Below are 14,526 nucleotides of genomic sequence, written 5' to 3' on the forward strand. Positions count from 1 at the left end.
ATGTTAACTAACAAAGCTATACTGGGGCACAAACAGGCTCCGTTTGCCGCACATTATACGTGAAATTTGAATTGTCATTATTTGTGGAAGTGTGGCAATAAAAATGTTTCTTTTATTTTCAATTGTGAAATGTATGCTTTGACAAAGAATGTAACTCCTGATAGAATTATTATATATTTTATACCGTCAATGTGCTCTCAAAGACGTATCCTTTGCGTTTGTTATTCTAATTCTAATCTCTTTTATGTAATGATACATAACAGAGATTAGAATGACAGCTGATAGTGTGGGAGAGTCCCTCAAGGATCTTTTTTTGGTCCATTGTTGAAATGTATTAAAATGCACTACTACCAATGTAAGATATGCAAAAAGGAACGTACTTTTAAATGGACAAGCATTTGATATTTAGGAACAACAGAATTCCTTGCTATTATTATAAATTATTATCTCCAATTAATTGATTGGCGAGTCGACACAGATCTATAACCTACGCGGTAAAAGTGTTGACTGATGTAGGCTCTTCTAGTTTATTTTAATTAATTCGACAATGTTATGTCTTTTGGCATGTTATATTATCAATATACGTCTTTAGTTTCGTTTATCTACCATTACGTATTAAATATCCAGCTTAGACGCTAATCAAACGTATATAACCTTATAGCGTACTCTAAGGAAACTTAACAAAGATATTAGGATGAAACCATAGACAATTTACTGCTTTTTACTGATTTAACATATTCCTAACATGACATTCTTCTCTGGGGTAATGATTAATTAATATTACTCCATAAGTATTTATTATTAATGTTTGTGTGATGTTGGTAATAATTTATTATTTTAAAATTATATTTTACATGGATGATTATTAGTTTTAATTAGAGTAGTTTAAATTGTAGGTGATATACGGAAAACTCTTTATTTTAATTTTAATTTAGGATTCATAATATAAGACAATAATTTTAGATTTTTTAAATTACATTTTATATAATGCATTCTGACCTATAACTAATATTTATCAGTAGCAGCCAGTGGTAATTTCTTAGCCATCACCTAACCTAAGGCTAGCACATGTCAGTGTCTAATGTCATTAATGAGTTTTCAATTGTCATTTTTTATTTTATGCTGTGACTTTAACAATGGCAGATCCGCGCATCAGGCAAATAAAAATTAAAACCGGCGTCGTTAAGCGCATCGCTAAGGAAAAAGTTGTATACGAAAAAGAGGTGGAACAACAGAAAAATAGGATACAAAAAATAAAAGACGAAGGACAGGACGAACACAACATAAGGAAGCAGGAGGAGGTTCTTCAGGAGTCGCTTATGATGGTCCCTGATTGCCAGCGGCGGTAAGATGTGTTCTATAATAAAATTTTACCTCCGGGGTGGTCGTATGATTGATATTTTTCATGAACTCCCAGTATTTGCATTTATAATTCTTATTATTGACGCAGATGTTAAGTCACACTTAGCGAATTCCATTGCGATAGTTTCTTTGTTAAACCAAAAAAGTGACTTAAGCATCAAAATTGTCGTTGAGTCATCTGAGCTAAAAATAATGTGGTTTTTTGTATATCTTACTCTTTTTTTATAGAAGTGGTCAAAATGTAGTTGAAATGTGAAGTACATTTAAGTTTTCAGTCTTTGTTTAACTAAGTCGGAGAAAGTGGTTCAATGGTATTCTTGCATGCAAACATGGCTTATAGTAAATTATGAGAACATATCATTTCATTCATACTAAATTAAGTTGTCTATGTGATACCCAAAAGCGGGAGATACTTAATGCTCCATCTTGACCAATATTTTGTAAATATTCTACATATAATTTAATTAATTTCCTTTTTGGCTTATTAAGATCAGAATAACTATCATTATATAAGCTTAGCAATACCACAATTACAATAATGAAATGTTTATAAGTAAGACTGTTAGGGTCTGGATAGAATTGAGTAGTATTTATATATACATTCACTTGTTTGCAGTTATATACTTACATTTCTTGAAAATTTACAGACTGGCGAAGGCTTTTGCAGATCTTAAAAACACCCTAGAAAGTGAACAAGACTTAAAGGAAAACGAAGATTATATTGCGGCCGAGCAAGTATTAAAAGACGCTGAGAGCCAGCTGCCAGAGTCAACATAAACTCATTAATATTTAATTTTTAATAATAGTTTTATATATTTAAAGTAATCATGTCTGAAAACCCCGGCTTTATTAATAATTTTCGATGCAACTTTACATTCCAAAATCGTATGCCTCCCCGTTATCCTTTTCCACCCCCTGCCCACATGCCACCACCTGAAATATCAGATGAAGAATTTATAAGGAAATTTAAAGATGGCATGCCTCCACCGAAACCAAAGCCTAGGATGAATAAGAATAAAATATGGAAAATGAAGGCTGATGTAATCCGTCTGCTCGGAGCTCTCCATGATATTAAACTTCAAGAGGAAACATTGTCAACTAATTATAGTTTGTCGGATGAAGAGTGGCAGTATGCTGTTCAAAATATAAACATCAATAAAAAAGTTATCAAGGATACAATCATAAAAATATCTAAGTCTGGATTGAATATTAGTAAGAAACTCGTCTGCAAAAGAAGAGCTAAAAGATTGCGTTTGAAGCGAAAGAAAGAAGAGAAGAAAGAAGAGAGAAAAGAATGGATAAGACAGAATGAAGAGAATTCTCTTAGGATTGATGAAAATTTACAGCAAATTAAGGATGCTATACAGAAAGCCAAACAGGTATAAATCAACAAAAAGTATTATGAAAATCATAAAACACATTTAATATGTAATGTTATTTACAAAGTAATATTTTATTCTTTTCTAGAAGGAAGAAGCAAAGTTCCAAGCTGACATAGTATTGAAGGAAGTGATGAGGAAGAAACATGATGCTAAAAAGAGTATTGTCAAACTTGAGGCCCTCGTGAAGCTCAGGAAGGCGAGAGAGAACACCGCTAAGGGCAAAGGACAAATTGTATCTGATAGCGAGAGTTGTACCTTTCAAGAAAATGTCGGTAAGTTAAGTCATTTCGTTTAAGCCTTTGGGAATTTTACAATCTGTAATCTATCATTAGATAATAATCTGAACAAAGAATCTAGGTAGATGGTCAAGTAATAGACATTTGTACCACTTCAGTAGACATATATATATCTACAACATACAGTAACAGCCTGTAAATGTCCCACTGCTGGGCTAAGGCCTCCTCTCCCTTTTTGAGGAGAAGGTTTGGAGCTTATTCCACCACGCTGCTCCAGTGCGGGTTGGTGGAATACACATGTGGCAGAATTTCGATGAAATTAGACACATGTAGGTTTCCTCACGATGTTTTCCTTCACCGAAAACCACGAGATGAATTATAAGCACATGTAAGTTCAGAGGTGCTTGCCCGGGTTTGAACCCACATTCATCAGTTAAGATTCACGCGTTCTTACCATTGGGCCATCTCGACTTACATGATAATAATAATTATTTAATTATGGTGATATAGTACAATTAAACTAATCATCATCATATTCAGCCCATATTGACCCACTGCTGGACATAGGCCCCCTTACCACCGGCGAGCGAATTCTCCCGGTACTGTGCTATTCGCGTCCATTGAGCTCCCGCCACTTTTCTAATGTGTCTGCCCATTAATATATATTCTAAAAGATTTTATATAAAAATATGCAAGTTTTGTATTATATAAAAAGTTTATTTTGATTGAGAATTTATTACAATTATAGGTTAAAGATAAAGGTAAATTCATTCACGCCTGAAAAATGCAATTTTATCAAAATAAAAAATATAATTTGGCAATTTTATCGAAAAGTAAATTAAACCAGCGTCGATTATTTAACATAAATTTACAAGACCATGCAGTGTTGCTATCTATTTTTTTATGTATGAGGTTAATTATGAACGACAAGTATTTTTTAAATTAGAAAAATAATCATGGACTGAATCAAAGCCACAATATTGTGTATATTATTTCGATTAGTAAGTTGCTTAGGATGATGTTAGAACTTTGCTTACATTAAAATAACGTTTATTTGAAATAATTAGACAGACTAAAATCTCTATGGGAATACAAATTGGCATCTTATGAGAAGGAGGAAGCTGAATTGCGCGCAAAGCTTGACGAACAAAACGAGGTTGAAAATGAATCGGAGATACAAGCAAGCAACATGATGAAATGGCGGAAGGCACTGTTTGGTGGGAAAGAAAACCCGCAGGTCGATTTTAATGGGGATCTTGACCGTTTTATCGGTGTGAGGTATGTGGTACCTTTTTCACTTCCTAAATAGCCCACGATACCTAACACATAAGAACATGAAAAACTAAAACTTATATTTTTTATTGAAGTATATTATGTACATATAAGATACCCTGGTACAATTAACTAACAAAAAAAATTACAGAATTGAATGCTAGGGGACTTACTAGACTCTCTCACTCACTTTACTTTTTTGATTACTTTCGTTATACTGAAATCGTGATTGATGATTACATATGGTAATCATAATCGTTAATCATTAATTTGATTGCATTTTGCCCAAGTCTGGCTATACATATGTTATTATGATATTAGAATAGAATAACCATTAAAAGACCAAAGCTGTGATAAGACATCAATAATTTAGCTTTGTTGAAGTTTTTTGAATTATTTTAATCATCTTATCCTTTCACGTTATATAATTAATTGTTTTCGTTATATTGTGTTTCAGAGCTGACTGGGATCAGTACATCGATGATGGTCCAGAATCAACCCCCATCCCCATCGGCTGGGTGTTCCCTAATGCGAAAACATAATTTGATTTCAATCACGCTTAAACTGCATTATTTTGCATATATTTTTTAAAAATTTCTATGTAATTTTGCATTTATGCTTAAAATAAAACTACTATAAATATTTGGTTTTTCATTGAATAAAAGAAAAAGTCAATATAATTTTTTTAATTCATCATTATAGTTCTGTTCATTTGCTTGGTACGCATACGTAAAAACACTTCGTCTCCAAACCAGTGTACAATTAAGTTAGTACTTAACTCCTTACTTTAAATGTTACAATGTTTCCTTGTCACGAATATATTACAATATGGCTCCAGGTAATAAACGTCCAATATCTCAACAAATATCCAGTTTTGTTGCTTAATTATAAAGATGGAGGTACAATTTTATATATTATATGATCGTAGCTAAGCCGGCCTGAAACTAAAACACATTCGCGCATGTAAAATAATAAAAAAAAAAATTAGAACAACTATTTATACAAACGCTTTTGTTTGCAAAATTGTATTGCGCAACTATTCGTGACTAATTTCTGACCGGCAAAGTTTGACGCGTATTTTATAGGCAAGGAAACATTGCCAGTCTCTATTGCGTTCTGACATATGGAGATATTACATCTAGTAAAATAAATTTTATTAAACAAATAATTTGGTTATATTAAAAAGCTGTTTACAAGAATCAGTTTTTACAATTTTATGAGTTGTTCTTATCATCTACACTTTCATTATTTATTTAACACATTTTACTTTCGATTGTCGTCAAAAATACATTTTGCAATCATTTTCAAAATATTAAAAACCGACAATGTGTCGGCCATTTTTAAGTTCCGCCCATATGTCAGATTCCAATATCAGCTGGTAGTACTTATTTACATCTTGACGCAACATGACTAAATTTTTTAGAAGAAACATAGCCCATTCCCAGTAGATAATTACGAAATAAAATAATTTAGCGTCTAGCTTTTTAATTAATAATAATTATACATTATGCAAGGCAGTGTCCCGGTTAACGTGTTCGACAATCACAGAATTGCAAAGGACATTAAATTTGCACAATATAATTATTTCTGTATTTATTCAATGCCTGTTTATCTTTGTGGAACTGATATTATTTATGAAGGAAATGACCAAATCGCCCGTTCTAATTTTCAAACATTACAGGAATGCTACAGTTAGTATCAAAAGGTTATATGTTTATAAGATCTGATTGCTAATTTGGCTATTCTGTTTGTGACGTCACATCTGGTAAGGAGTTAAAATTCAATATTTTTTTTATTAATATAATATATAATTTGTGCTCTTTGAAAGCACACGACTGATGGATTTTGTATGTCTCATTCGGACTATATTCATATTAACTTAACTAGGTTATTTATATGGTAACCAATACTTCAAAATGGGGGCAAGGATTTAGAGATTCTCATTTTGTAACTCGACTCGTAATAAAATGCAAATGGTTTGGAAATTGGCGCTTTTGGTCCTGAATCTGAATTATCAATTTGATTAAGAGAATAAGAAATAATAGTGCACCTGTATTTGAGAACTCTACTCCCTTGCAATTGAGTAAACTTTAAGAAAGACAGTTTTAACCGAAATATGTCAGGACATCCATGTACGATAAACCAACATATAATTTAAACAAAATCTTATATTATTTGTACCAGTATGTTTAAAGTTGCCTTAGTTTTTCTTTTACTTTTGTATCTGGACTCATTAAACTTGTAATAATGGACTTCGGTTATTTTAGATAAAGTTTTTTGATAGCAAATTATTTTAAATGAGATTAATTAGATGCAATATGCATTAACGGGTCTATAATTTTTTATTTCTCTTAGCCAATCAGATATTTTTATAGCATTGTTGTTGAAATTGTTCTTCTGCTTTTTAATTGTGAACTATAATGAGGTAACATGGCTTTACAAACAAACATTTCCTAATACATACTATGATCTTACAGAGGAGCCTGGACAGATATTTAATTATTTTTTTATTACATTCATGTATAATATTTAAAAGATAATTAATTTCATATCGACCTTTTAAACATGTAAAAGATATCTAAATTAAAAGACAATGCGTTAGTTTCGATATTATCTTTAAGTTCCAAAAATACCAAAATTACATTGAAAAAATAAAAGTCCACATAAAAATTAGATTTTACTACTTATATTTACAATATATATTCCGAACTGAACACTAGTAGGTACAAGTTTTTACAAATAGCTATGTTACAACTAACCTTACCTTTAGAAAGAAATTAAATGTTTTTAACTCACCCGATATTGCTATGACCTTTATAGTGTATTTTTTAAAAGACAACTCGACCCCTACATACTTAACAGTTTCATATATATTAGAGGCCAAGTTATAATGGACATAACTTAAAAAGGACTTATACCATTATGTCGACTGCAATATGACGATATGCCACACATTTGTAGTACAAAAAAATGTATATATATGTATATATATATATTTATTATTGCCAATCATATAAACAGGTATCACAATTGTTATTGTATACCTCGTTTTAATATTTTAGCTAAACATGAAGATGCGCGAGCCGCTGTCGTCGTAGCAGTGCGTGTAGAGGGCAGCACGTACGCGATGGTGGTGCTACTGCCACAGGCCGGCGTAGTTTCCGATGAGCGGCGCGGGCAGCGGGCCGCCGGCCGTGAAGATGCGCGTACCGCTGTCGTCATAGCAGTGCGTATAGATGGCCGGCACGTACTTCACCTGGTTGAACCCGTCCGCCTCCTCGTCCGGGAACTAGGAACGAAACAAAATATTTAATAAATCAAACAAATAATTAAAAAAGACAAAAATAATATCATTATACAATTTTGAATCGGGCTTTCTTGGCTGTATTTACGTTTGTTTGTGAATAATATAGAATTTTATTTCTATTCTTAAACACTAGATGTCGTCTTTTGTTATTTGTTACTAATCGTTATAGGCGTGCTTCTACTTTTGTATGTTATTCTTATATTCTCTTTTTATTTTCAGGAACAAATATATTGTTCAAGTTAAAATAGATAAATCTTGTTTTTTTTTTTTTTTAATAAAATTCGCTTAAATAGTGAAATAAGTTTTTTAAAATTCTTTAATAAATTATTGTGTATTATTTTGATTTGTAAGTTGTTTCTCATCTTTTCTTATCCTAGATAAAGTATTTTCAATCTATTTTTGTGTTGTTGTTATGATGTTCTCACCACATATCCTTTGGACGCTTTGAGTGTGACCGTTTTTGAGGAGTGAATGTTGCTCTCCAAGTATTTACCCGCTCGCAGGTCGTAGAACATAAGCAAGCCTGGAAGAAAGATTATGTAAATTACGAATGGTTCTGAGCAATGTTAGTATTTATTCAATTGGTACATTATCTACACTTTTGTGGTAAAGTTTAAGAGACAAATTTAGTATTTATATATAAAATTGTACTTAATTGCTTAATATTGGAGGGGTGGTATATACAGCGGTACTACTACAATATATAGTAATGTCTATGAAGTTGTAGGTGGTGTAGGGTGTAGTGAGTGTGGCGGGTGGTGTTACCGAGTCCGGTGCCGATGGTGAGCATGTTTCCGCGAAAGCTGGCGGAGCGGATGCCGCAGCCGTTGTACCGGGACGTGATCTTCTTCACGGACTGCAGCGTGCGACAGTCCAGCAGCAACGTGTACGACTTGCAACCGATCGCGTAAATGCCACTTTCCTGGTGGAAGGTAAACATATATTTCAATGTTATCCATTAAAGCAAAACACACGGTCCATAGTTACCACTGTAAGAAATAATAACCATTCGTTTCACCGCTATTGCGTACAACTTCGCGATACATTTTTTTAATAGTATTGTGGCGAGTGCACAATGCGTCTAAACGCAGCACAAACATCACCTGATCAACTACGTCATTGATCAGGTGATGTTGCAGTGGTCTGATGTATGTCGTTACACGTATGGATACGCCCCTTCGGCAATATGGTCGCATGCGCATCTATTGTCCTCGCAGCGACGTCACACGCTTGACCACACCCCCAGCAAGATGGCCGCATGCATCGCTTTTGTTTTCGCCTAGGAGGAGGTCCCAAAAGTGGCAAGCACGCGTGGTGGTCATCGTGAGAGGGGAATGCCTATATAAGCGCTGTTGTTGTTGTTTATTTTTAATTAATTAATTATTTCAATTATTTTTACTGTACGCTCTAATGTAAACATTGTTGACTTGTCACAATAAATAACTCTTAAAGTCTGCCGAAGTTTTTAATTGGTGGTTAAGCTACGACACACCCGCTTCAGTATAATACAGGCTATTATACTATTCTATTTATGTCTTTGTCTAAGCATAATGAACCTGACTGGGCACAACATTAATGAAACGATTCAGTATCGAATATGTGACTCTCATGTCATGTCCATTGTACCATAAACAACAACACTGAACAGAAAATTCGCTGACCGTGAAAGATTGAATTGAATTAAAAAATATATATACAATAGATTAAAATGTTGGAAGTACCTGTGTAGCGAGGCAGACGAGGTCCTGGCAGGAGGGCAGCTTGCGGGAGAGCGACTGTCGGAAGGTGCTGGCACTGAACACGTGAATGTATCCGTTGAGGGTCAGGGCTGCGATCTCCCCCCACTTCGTGTTAAATGTCAGCGCGCGGACTTTCTGACCTGACAACGAAATAGCAAGATTTTTAGATTAAATTCTTTAAATCTTCCTAGAGTTGGAGTTTACAGTGTTATATAGTGACGTATGGGTATAGTGTAGTGAAGTGTGGTAATGTTGTGAAGTGTGGCATAGTGTAGTGAAGTGTATAGTGCAGTGTGGCATAGTGCAGTGAAGTGTGGCATAGTGCAGTGTAGTGTGGCTTAGTGCAGTGCGCACTGACCGGCGCGACACTCGCGCACGGCGACGGGCGCCACGAAGCGGTGCTGCGGCGTGCGCGCGGGCGGGGGCGCGGGCGGCGCGCGCCACAGCGCCAGCTTGGAGTCGCGCGAGCCCGTCACCAGGAACTCGTCGTCCAGCCAGCACATGTCGAGGATCTGGAGCGGTGGTTATATATTATTAGAAACAGATACACACACAGATATACATATGTACAATGGCGCATCTATCATCTAAAAGGGTTTGCCCATAATCGCCGCACTGTTGGGCAGGCGTGTTAGCGAGCGTAGTAGGGGGGGGGAGTAAGTTGTTTACGGGTGGGACGCTGTTGCCCTTTCCCCCTTTTCCTCATCCCTTAGTCGCCTCTTACGACACCCACAGGATGAGATTGGGGGAGTACAATTCTAAGCCGGCACTCCACGGCTAGTGGACTGTACAAGGTCAATATTAATTAATTAGGACTCAGTCGTTGATAATATTAAATATAACAACTAACCCAGTCTTTGTGCGCCTCCCCTACGCAAACGGGGTCGAGGGTGGGTAAGCTGTATATCGCGAGCTCGCAAGAGTTTCGCGCTCCGGTAGCTAACAGTGTTCTGAAAAACAAATACAACAAACCTTTGATATGGTGATATGGAAAGTTAGCATCTACACCAAAAGACAAAACCGTGGTTTTATTGATATTTTTTCCATTTTTTAATTATAATTTTATTTAATGGTACACAAGTAAATTTGATGTATAATTTATCCTTTAGAAGTATATCACATCGCTTATATATTATGTCCGTTGGGTACGAGATCGATTGAATCAATGGATTGGAAAATTTGACGACGGTTTTCACGAAGGCGATTGATGAAGGCGACGATACTATCCAAGTATCTTCGAGCATAAATGCATCTTCGGAGTGTCGAGAGAGGGTACCTGGAGGGGTTGATCTGCAGCGCGTGTATGCCGGTCTGGTGCTCGGCGCCGGGCCAGGGCGCGCGCGGCCGCAGCGTGGGGATCGCGTCCAGCGAGCGCGAGCGCACGTCGTACACCATCAGCTGCAACCGACATGCGCCTTATAATAACCTGTGGCTGCCTCGATGGACCAGTGACTGGCGTAAAGCCGCGGAACTGGCCCTGGGTTCAAATCCCAGGTCGGGCCAAAGCCAAGTAAATGAGAGTAGTGAAATTACAGGGCGCTCCTTCTAATTCATACCTTATTGCATTTGGTACCGAAGACCACTTGTCTGTCTGATAGCCACTGTGAGCAGAACACCTTGTTCATGTTGCCGAGGTTGACAGGTGTCTCGCGGAACATATCATGTGTTAGCATGTGGCGAGTTGCATACGAGGGGTCCACGGATCGTGGCTGGAAAAATTAAATAAAGTACATTAAAAAAGGTCATATTATTACTAAAAAATATATTAAAAACAAAATGCGATAAATTATCTAAAAAAAAAAAATCCCAAGCCCAATAATTAAAATAATCCATTAATAACACTTAATCAGATAATAAAATAAAACCAAAAGTAACTTAATATGTGTAGGTTATACCATAACTTTTGAATTGTCCCTTTACAAATCTATTTAGAGATAATCGAGCAGCTAAATACAAATAGATTAATTCCACTATTACGAAAAAATAAACTCATCTGGTGACAATTTCTTAAATTTTTTGTTTTACCAAAAAAAATTCTGATCATGGTGACTTCTATAACAGAAATATATATAGTATCATATAATATATATAGTATCATAGTCACTATAATATAAAGTCAATAATAGCTTATATTTCAAGAGTATGTTTATAAATGTTGTATAATACTATATCGTTAGTTTAATGGCTAGCTTATAAGGCTTTAGACCCTAAGGTTCAATCCCTGTTGGGAAAAGTTATTGGCTTTTTTCTGTTAACAACATCTAGAAAGCAGAATGAAGTTTGGAAGTTGGCAGCATTTAATGTCTCTCCATACATTTATGACCCCCATTATAAAACGAAGGTCGGCTCCAAATTTATAAATTGAAAGTATAGAATATAGATTTAATATTATTATTTATTTACTTGTCCTCATGATACATTATAATATAAAAAAACAATGAAGAACCATTAAGCGGTATGTCTCGACTCTTTGCATTTACTTGGTGGTAGTTTGTGCAAACCACTCGCTCATCACATATTCTCACTATTATCAAAACTTAGTATTATTGTGTTCCCGTTTGAAATGACTGAGCCAGTGTATCTAAACACACAAAGAATCTTAGCTCCCAAGTTTGGAGGTGAATTGGCAATGTGATGGGATGGTTAATATATCTTACAGTGCCAATGTCTATGGGTGGTGGGTACAAATTATTATCAGGTATCCCATTTTTCTACAAGCCTTATTTAATCTAAAAAAAAAAAAAAACATAATTTGATCTTCAGACATAAATGGCACGAAATATCTGAAAACATCATTTAAAACGTAAAATCATATAACTGGTGAAAAATTACTACTTCAATATTTGAAAGGTCATCTTAGTGACAGATAACAGATAAGATTATTTTGTAAATTGAATTTTTTACCAAATTATCTTCTATACATATTATTATATGACCAATTTAAAGAAAAAAGACGACAATTTTTTTTTATCAATATTCCATATATACATAGTTCCAGTAGGATATATTATATACTGGTGTAGGAAATTATTTATATTTCTTTCGGTATATATACTTATGTAATCACTGTATGGGATGCCATTAGCCAATACAATACCGGTTTCCTCAGTTTAGAGTTCCAGGATAACTTTGAACGTATGTACATAAAAAAACATCAATAAAGACTTACTATTATTATTATACTAACCTCTGGTGCTAAAATTTCTCTAGATCGTACATAATCTACAAAATTATATGACGTGGACAGAACTGTGTGTTGTTGTGTAGGGGTTTCTTCTTCACTATCACTATCGGAATAGCATACAAAGTCTTCAGGCTTATCTGGTTTACGTTGTTTCTCCATTCTGTAAATTTGGTACATAATAATAATAATGCCAAATAATTTCATTATCAGAGTAACAATGCAATAGAAAAGTTATCTCATCGTTGGGATAAATACAAAGAAATAATGTAGTTTGCCCATTCAGGACAAAATATTGTGTGAAACTGGTTTAAGATCTGTTACAAGATCATATCCACACAAACAAACAGGTGAAGCTAAGTAAAAGCTTACAGCATAAAGACAGATATGTTTATATCGCTCAAGTAATAGTGGCCCAGTGATAAGAACATGTGAATCTTAACCTATGATCGTGGGTTCAAACCCGGGCAAGCACCACTGAATTTTGATGTGCTTAATTTGTGATTATAATTAATCTTGTGCTTGACAGTGAAGAAAACCTTTGTTAGGAAATCTGCATGTGTCTAGTTTCACTGAAATTCTACCACACGTGTATTCCACCAACACTCCCTATATAAATATAATATAATAAGCTCCCAAACCTTCTCCTCAAAAGGGAGAGGAGGCCGTAGCCCAGCAGTGGGGCATTAACAGGCTGTTACCAAAAACTAAAGTATTTATACTTAAAAACTAAGAGCAAGTACTAATACAACAAAATCTAGACAATTATAAAAATTCAATCCGTTATTATTGAATAAAGTTACTTATTATTATTTCATAGTACATGATAGATGTAGTTTAGGTAAACATGCATAAATGGAACACCAACATTATTGTTTATAAAACCTATTGGGAATGCAATTATTTTGATTTGGAATATATATGCTATATGGGCAAAACAAAAAGTATAAGCAGAAAGGCATTGTTTTATTTTTATTTGATAATTGAGGTTTTAGGTCACCTATATTTATATTGTTAAAAACAAACATAAGTACTCAGAAATATATATAAGCCTGTTTTACTTAATGTTTACAAAAAAATGTTGACACGTAGTTTTAAAAACTGGATCGATATAACGGTGCATTTCAGAACTTACCTCAGGGCTCTGGCTTTTGCCCTCCTTTCCTTAAGTCTACTAGGTATATAACATGAAGGATATCTCGCCTCTATGGCGCGTCTCACTGTCTGCGCCATTTTAAACTACAATATATAACTAAAATACGTAAAATCACTAATCACACGTTCAATTATAATTCACTTTCGTTTTGTTCGATTGTACATGGATCCATAATGCGACGACATCTTTCATTATTGTAATAGTTTCTTTATTAGAAAATTTTACACTAACATCGAATTCGACTCATCTATCACAGGCAACGCATTCTGAAAAATGTTTTGATAAGTAATTTATATAATCAATGAATCTATTTACTCGATTAAAATATTTTAGAAAAATAATGAGATGACGGAAAGCTAGCTGTCAATAGTATTGCTAGATTATGATGAGAATTAAGATTGCCATATAGATACAATATAAACATATGGATACAAAAATTGTAAAAAAAAGAGAGAACTTAAAAAAAATCAATGCAAAATATAAAAAATAATAATAAAATAAGTCTCGTTTTAATATAAATGTAACACTTGCAGTAAATATAATTAACTTCAATTTAAATAAATGCATTAAATTTTTTCTGAACCCTAAATTCTGCCATTATATTTTATATCTTACAATTTTTCCATATAAGCCAAAACATAATTTTGTTACAGTTAAAAAATCTATAAAGTTAAGTCTACAAGATTAGTTGCTAAGGTAAAAAAAAATAGTTTTTTTTACCTTGGCAACATTTCCATTTCATATTCTAAAATCGATTAATTTCATTTTAATAATTATTATTAATAAAGCTATGTGAACAGTCCTTATTGGTTCTACTGTTTTAATTGTAATTAGTTTAATATTATTTTTATGATACTTTCCTTAAAATATATTATTAAGTATCTGTTTCTT

The 14,526-nt window shown here is 34.0% G+C and overlaps 3 protein-coding genes across 3 annotated transcripts; 2 read left to right on the forward strand and 1 right to left on the reverse strand.

The window, feature by feature from the left end:
* Positions 1-1,081: 1,081 nt before the first annotated feature.
* LOC126773309 (tubulin-specific chaperone A) lies at positions 1,082-2,306 on the forward strand. Its single transcript, XM_050494139.1, has 2 exons — positions 1,082-1,345; positions 2,010-2,306. Exons 1-2 carry the CDS (start codon positions 1,137-1,139, stop codon positions 2,137-2,139), a joined length of 339 nt encoding a protein of 112 aa, XP_050350096.1. The 5' UTR covers positions 1,082-1,136; the 3' UTR covers positions 2,140-2,306.
* LOC126773276 (virulence factor-related M protein-like) lies at positions 2,190-4,894 on the forward strand. The gene is made up of 4 exons (XM_050494100.1): positions 2,190-2,741; positions 2,830-3,016; positions 4,048-4,258; positions 4,710-4,894. Exons 1-4 carry the CDS (start codon positions 2,190-2,192, stop codon positions 4,792-4,794), a joined length of 1,035 nt encoding a protein of 344 aa, XP_050350057.1. The 3' UTR covers positions 4,795-4,894.
* Positions 4,895-4,923: 29 nt separating this feature from the next.
* On the reverse strand, positions 4,924-14,002 carry LOC126773252 (DDB1- and CUL4-associated factor 12 homolog). Its single transcript, XM_050494060.1, has 10 exons — positions 13,615-14,002; positions 12,486-12,642; positions 10,855-11,007; positions 10,575-10,696; positions 10,149-10,248; positions 9,657-9,810; positions 9,281-9,438; positions 8,325-8,481; positions 7,985-8,082; positions 4,924-7,541 (listed from the first exon to the last, which is right to left on the reverse strand). The coding sequence occupies exons 1-10, from the start codon at positions 13,710-13,712 to the stop codon at positions 7,389-7,391; spliced, it is 1,350 nt and encodes a 449-aa protein (XP_050350017.1). The 5' UTR covers positions 13,713-14,002; the 3' UTR covers positions 4,924-7,388.
* Positions 14,003-14,526: the final 524 nt, after the last annotated feature.

Source organism: Nymphalis io, chromosome 14, assembly GCF_905147045.1.
Source record: "Nymphalis io chromosome 14, ilAglIoxx1.1, whole genome shotgun sequence".
Lineage (NCBI taxonomy): Eukaryota > Metazoa > Arthropoda > Insecta > Lepidoptera > Nymphalidae > Nymphalis > Nymphalis io.

What these genes read in the sequence shown, in the direction of transcription:
- LOC126773309 (XM_050494139.1), top strand. Translation starts at nt 1,137, where the DNA reads ATGGCAGATCCGCGCATCAGGCAAATAAAAATTAAAACCGGCGTCGTT. An exon ending in GTCCCTGATTGCCAGCGGCG is followed by an intron (nt 1,346 to 2,009) that starts GTAAGATGTGTT and finishes GAAAATTTACAG; the next exon opens with ACTGGCGAAGGCTTTTGCAG.
- LOC126773276 (XM_050494100.1), top strand. Translation starts at nt 2,190, where the DNA reads ATGTCTGAAAACCCCGGCTTTATTAATAATTTTCGATGCAACTTTACA. An exon ending in TACCTTTCAAGAAAATGTCG is followed by an intron (nt 3,017 to 4,047) that starts GTAAGTTAAGTC and finishes TGAAATAATTAG; the next exon opens with ACAGACTAAAATCTCTATGG. An exon ending in GACCGTTTTATCGGTGTGAG is followed by an intron (nt 4,259 to 4,709) that starts GTATGTGGTACC and finishes ATTGTGTTTCAG; the next exon opens with AGCTGACTGGGATCAGTACA.
- LOC126773252 (XM_050494060.1), bottom strand. Translation starts at nt 13,712, where the DNA reads ATGGCGCAGACAGTGAGACGCGCCATAGAGGCGAGATATCCTTCATGT. An exon ending in GGGAGGCGCACAAAGACTGG is followed by an intron (nt 9,811 to 10,148) that starts GTTAGTTGTTAT and finishes CCACCGCTCCAG; the next exon opens with ATCCTCGACATGTGCTGGCT. An exon ending in AAGCGTCCAAAGGATATGTG is followed by an intron (nt 7,542 to 7,984) that starts GTGAGAACATCA and finishes TTTCGTTCCTAG; the next exon opens with TTCCCGGACGAGGAGGCGGA.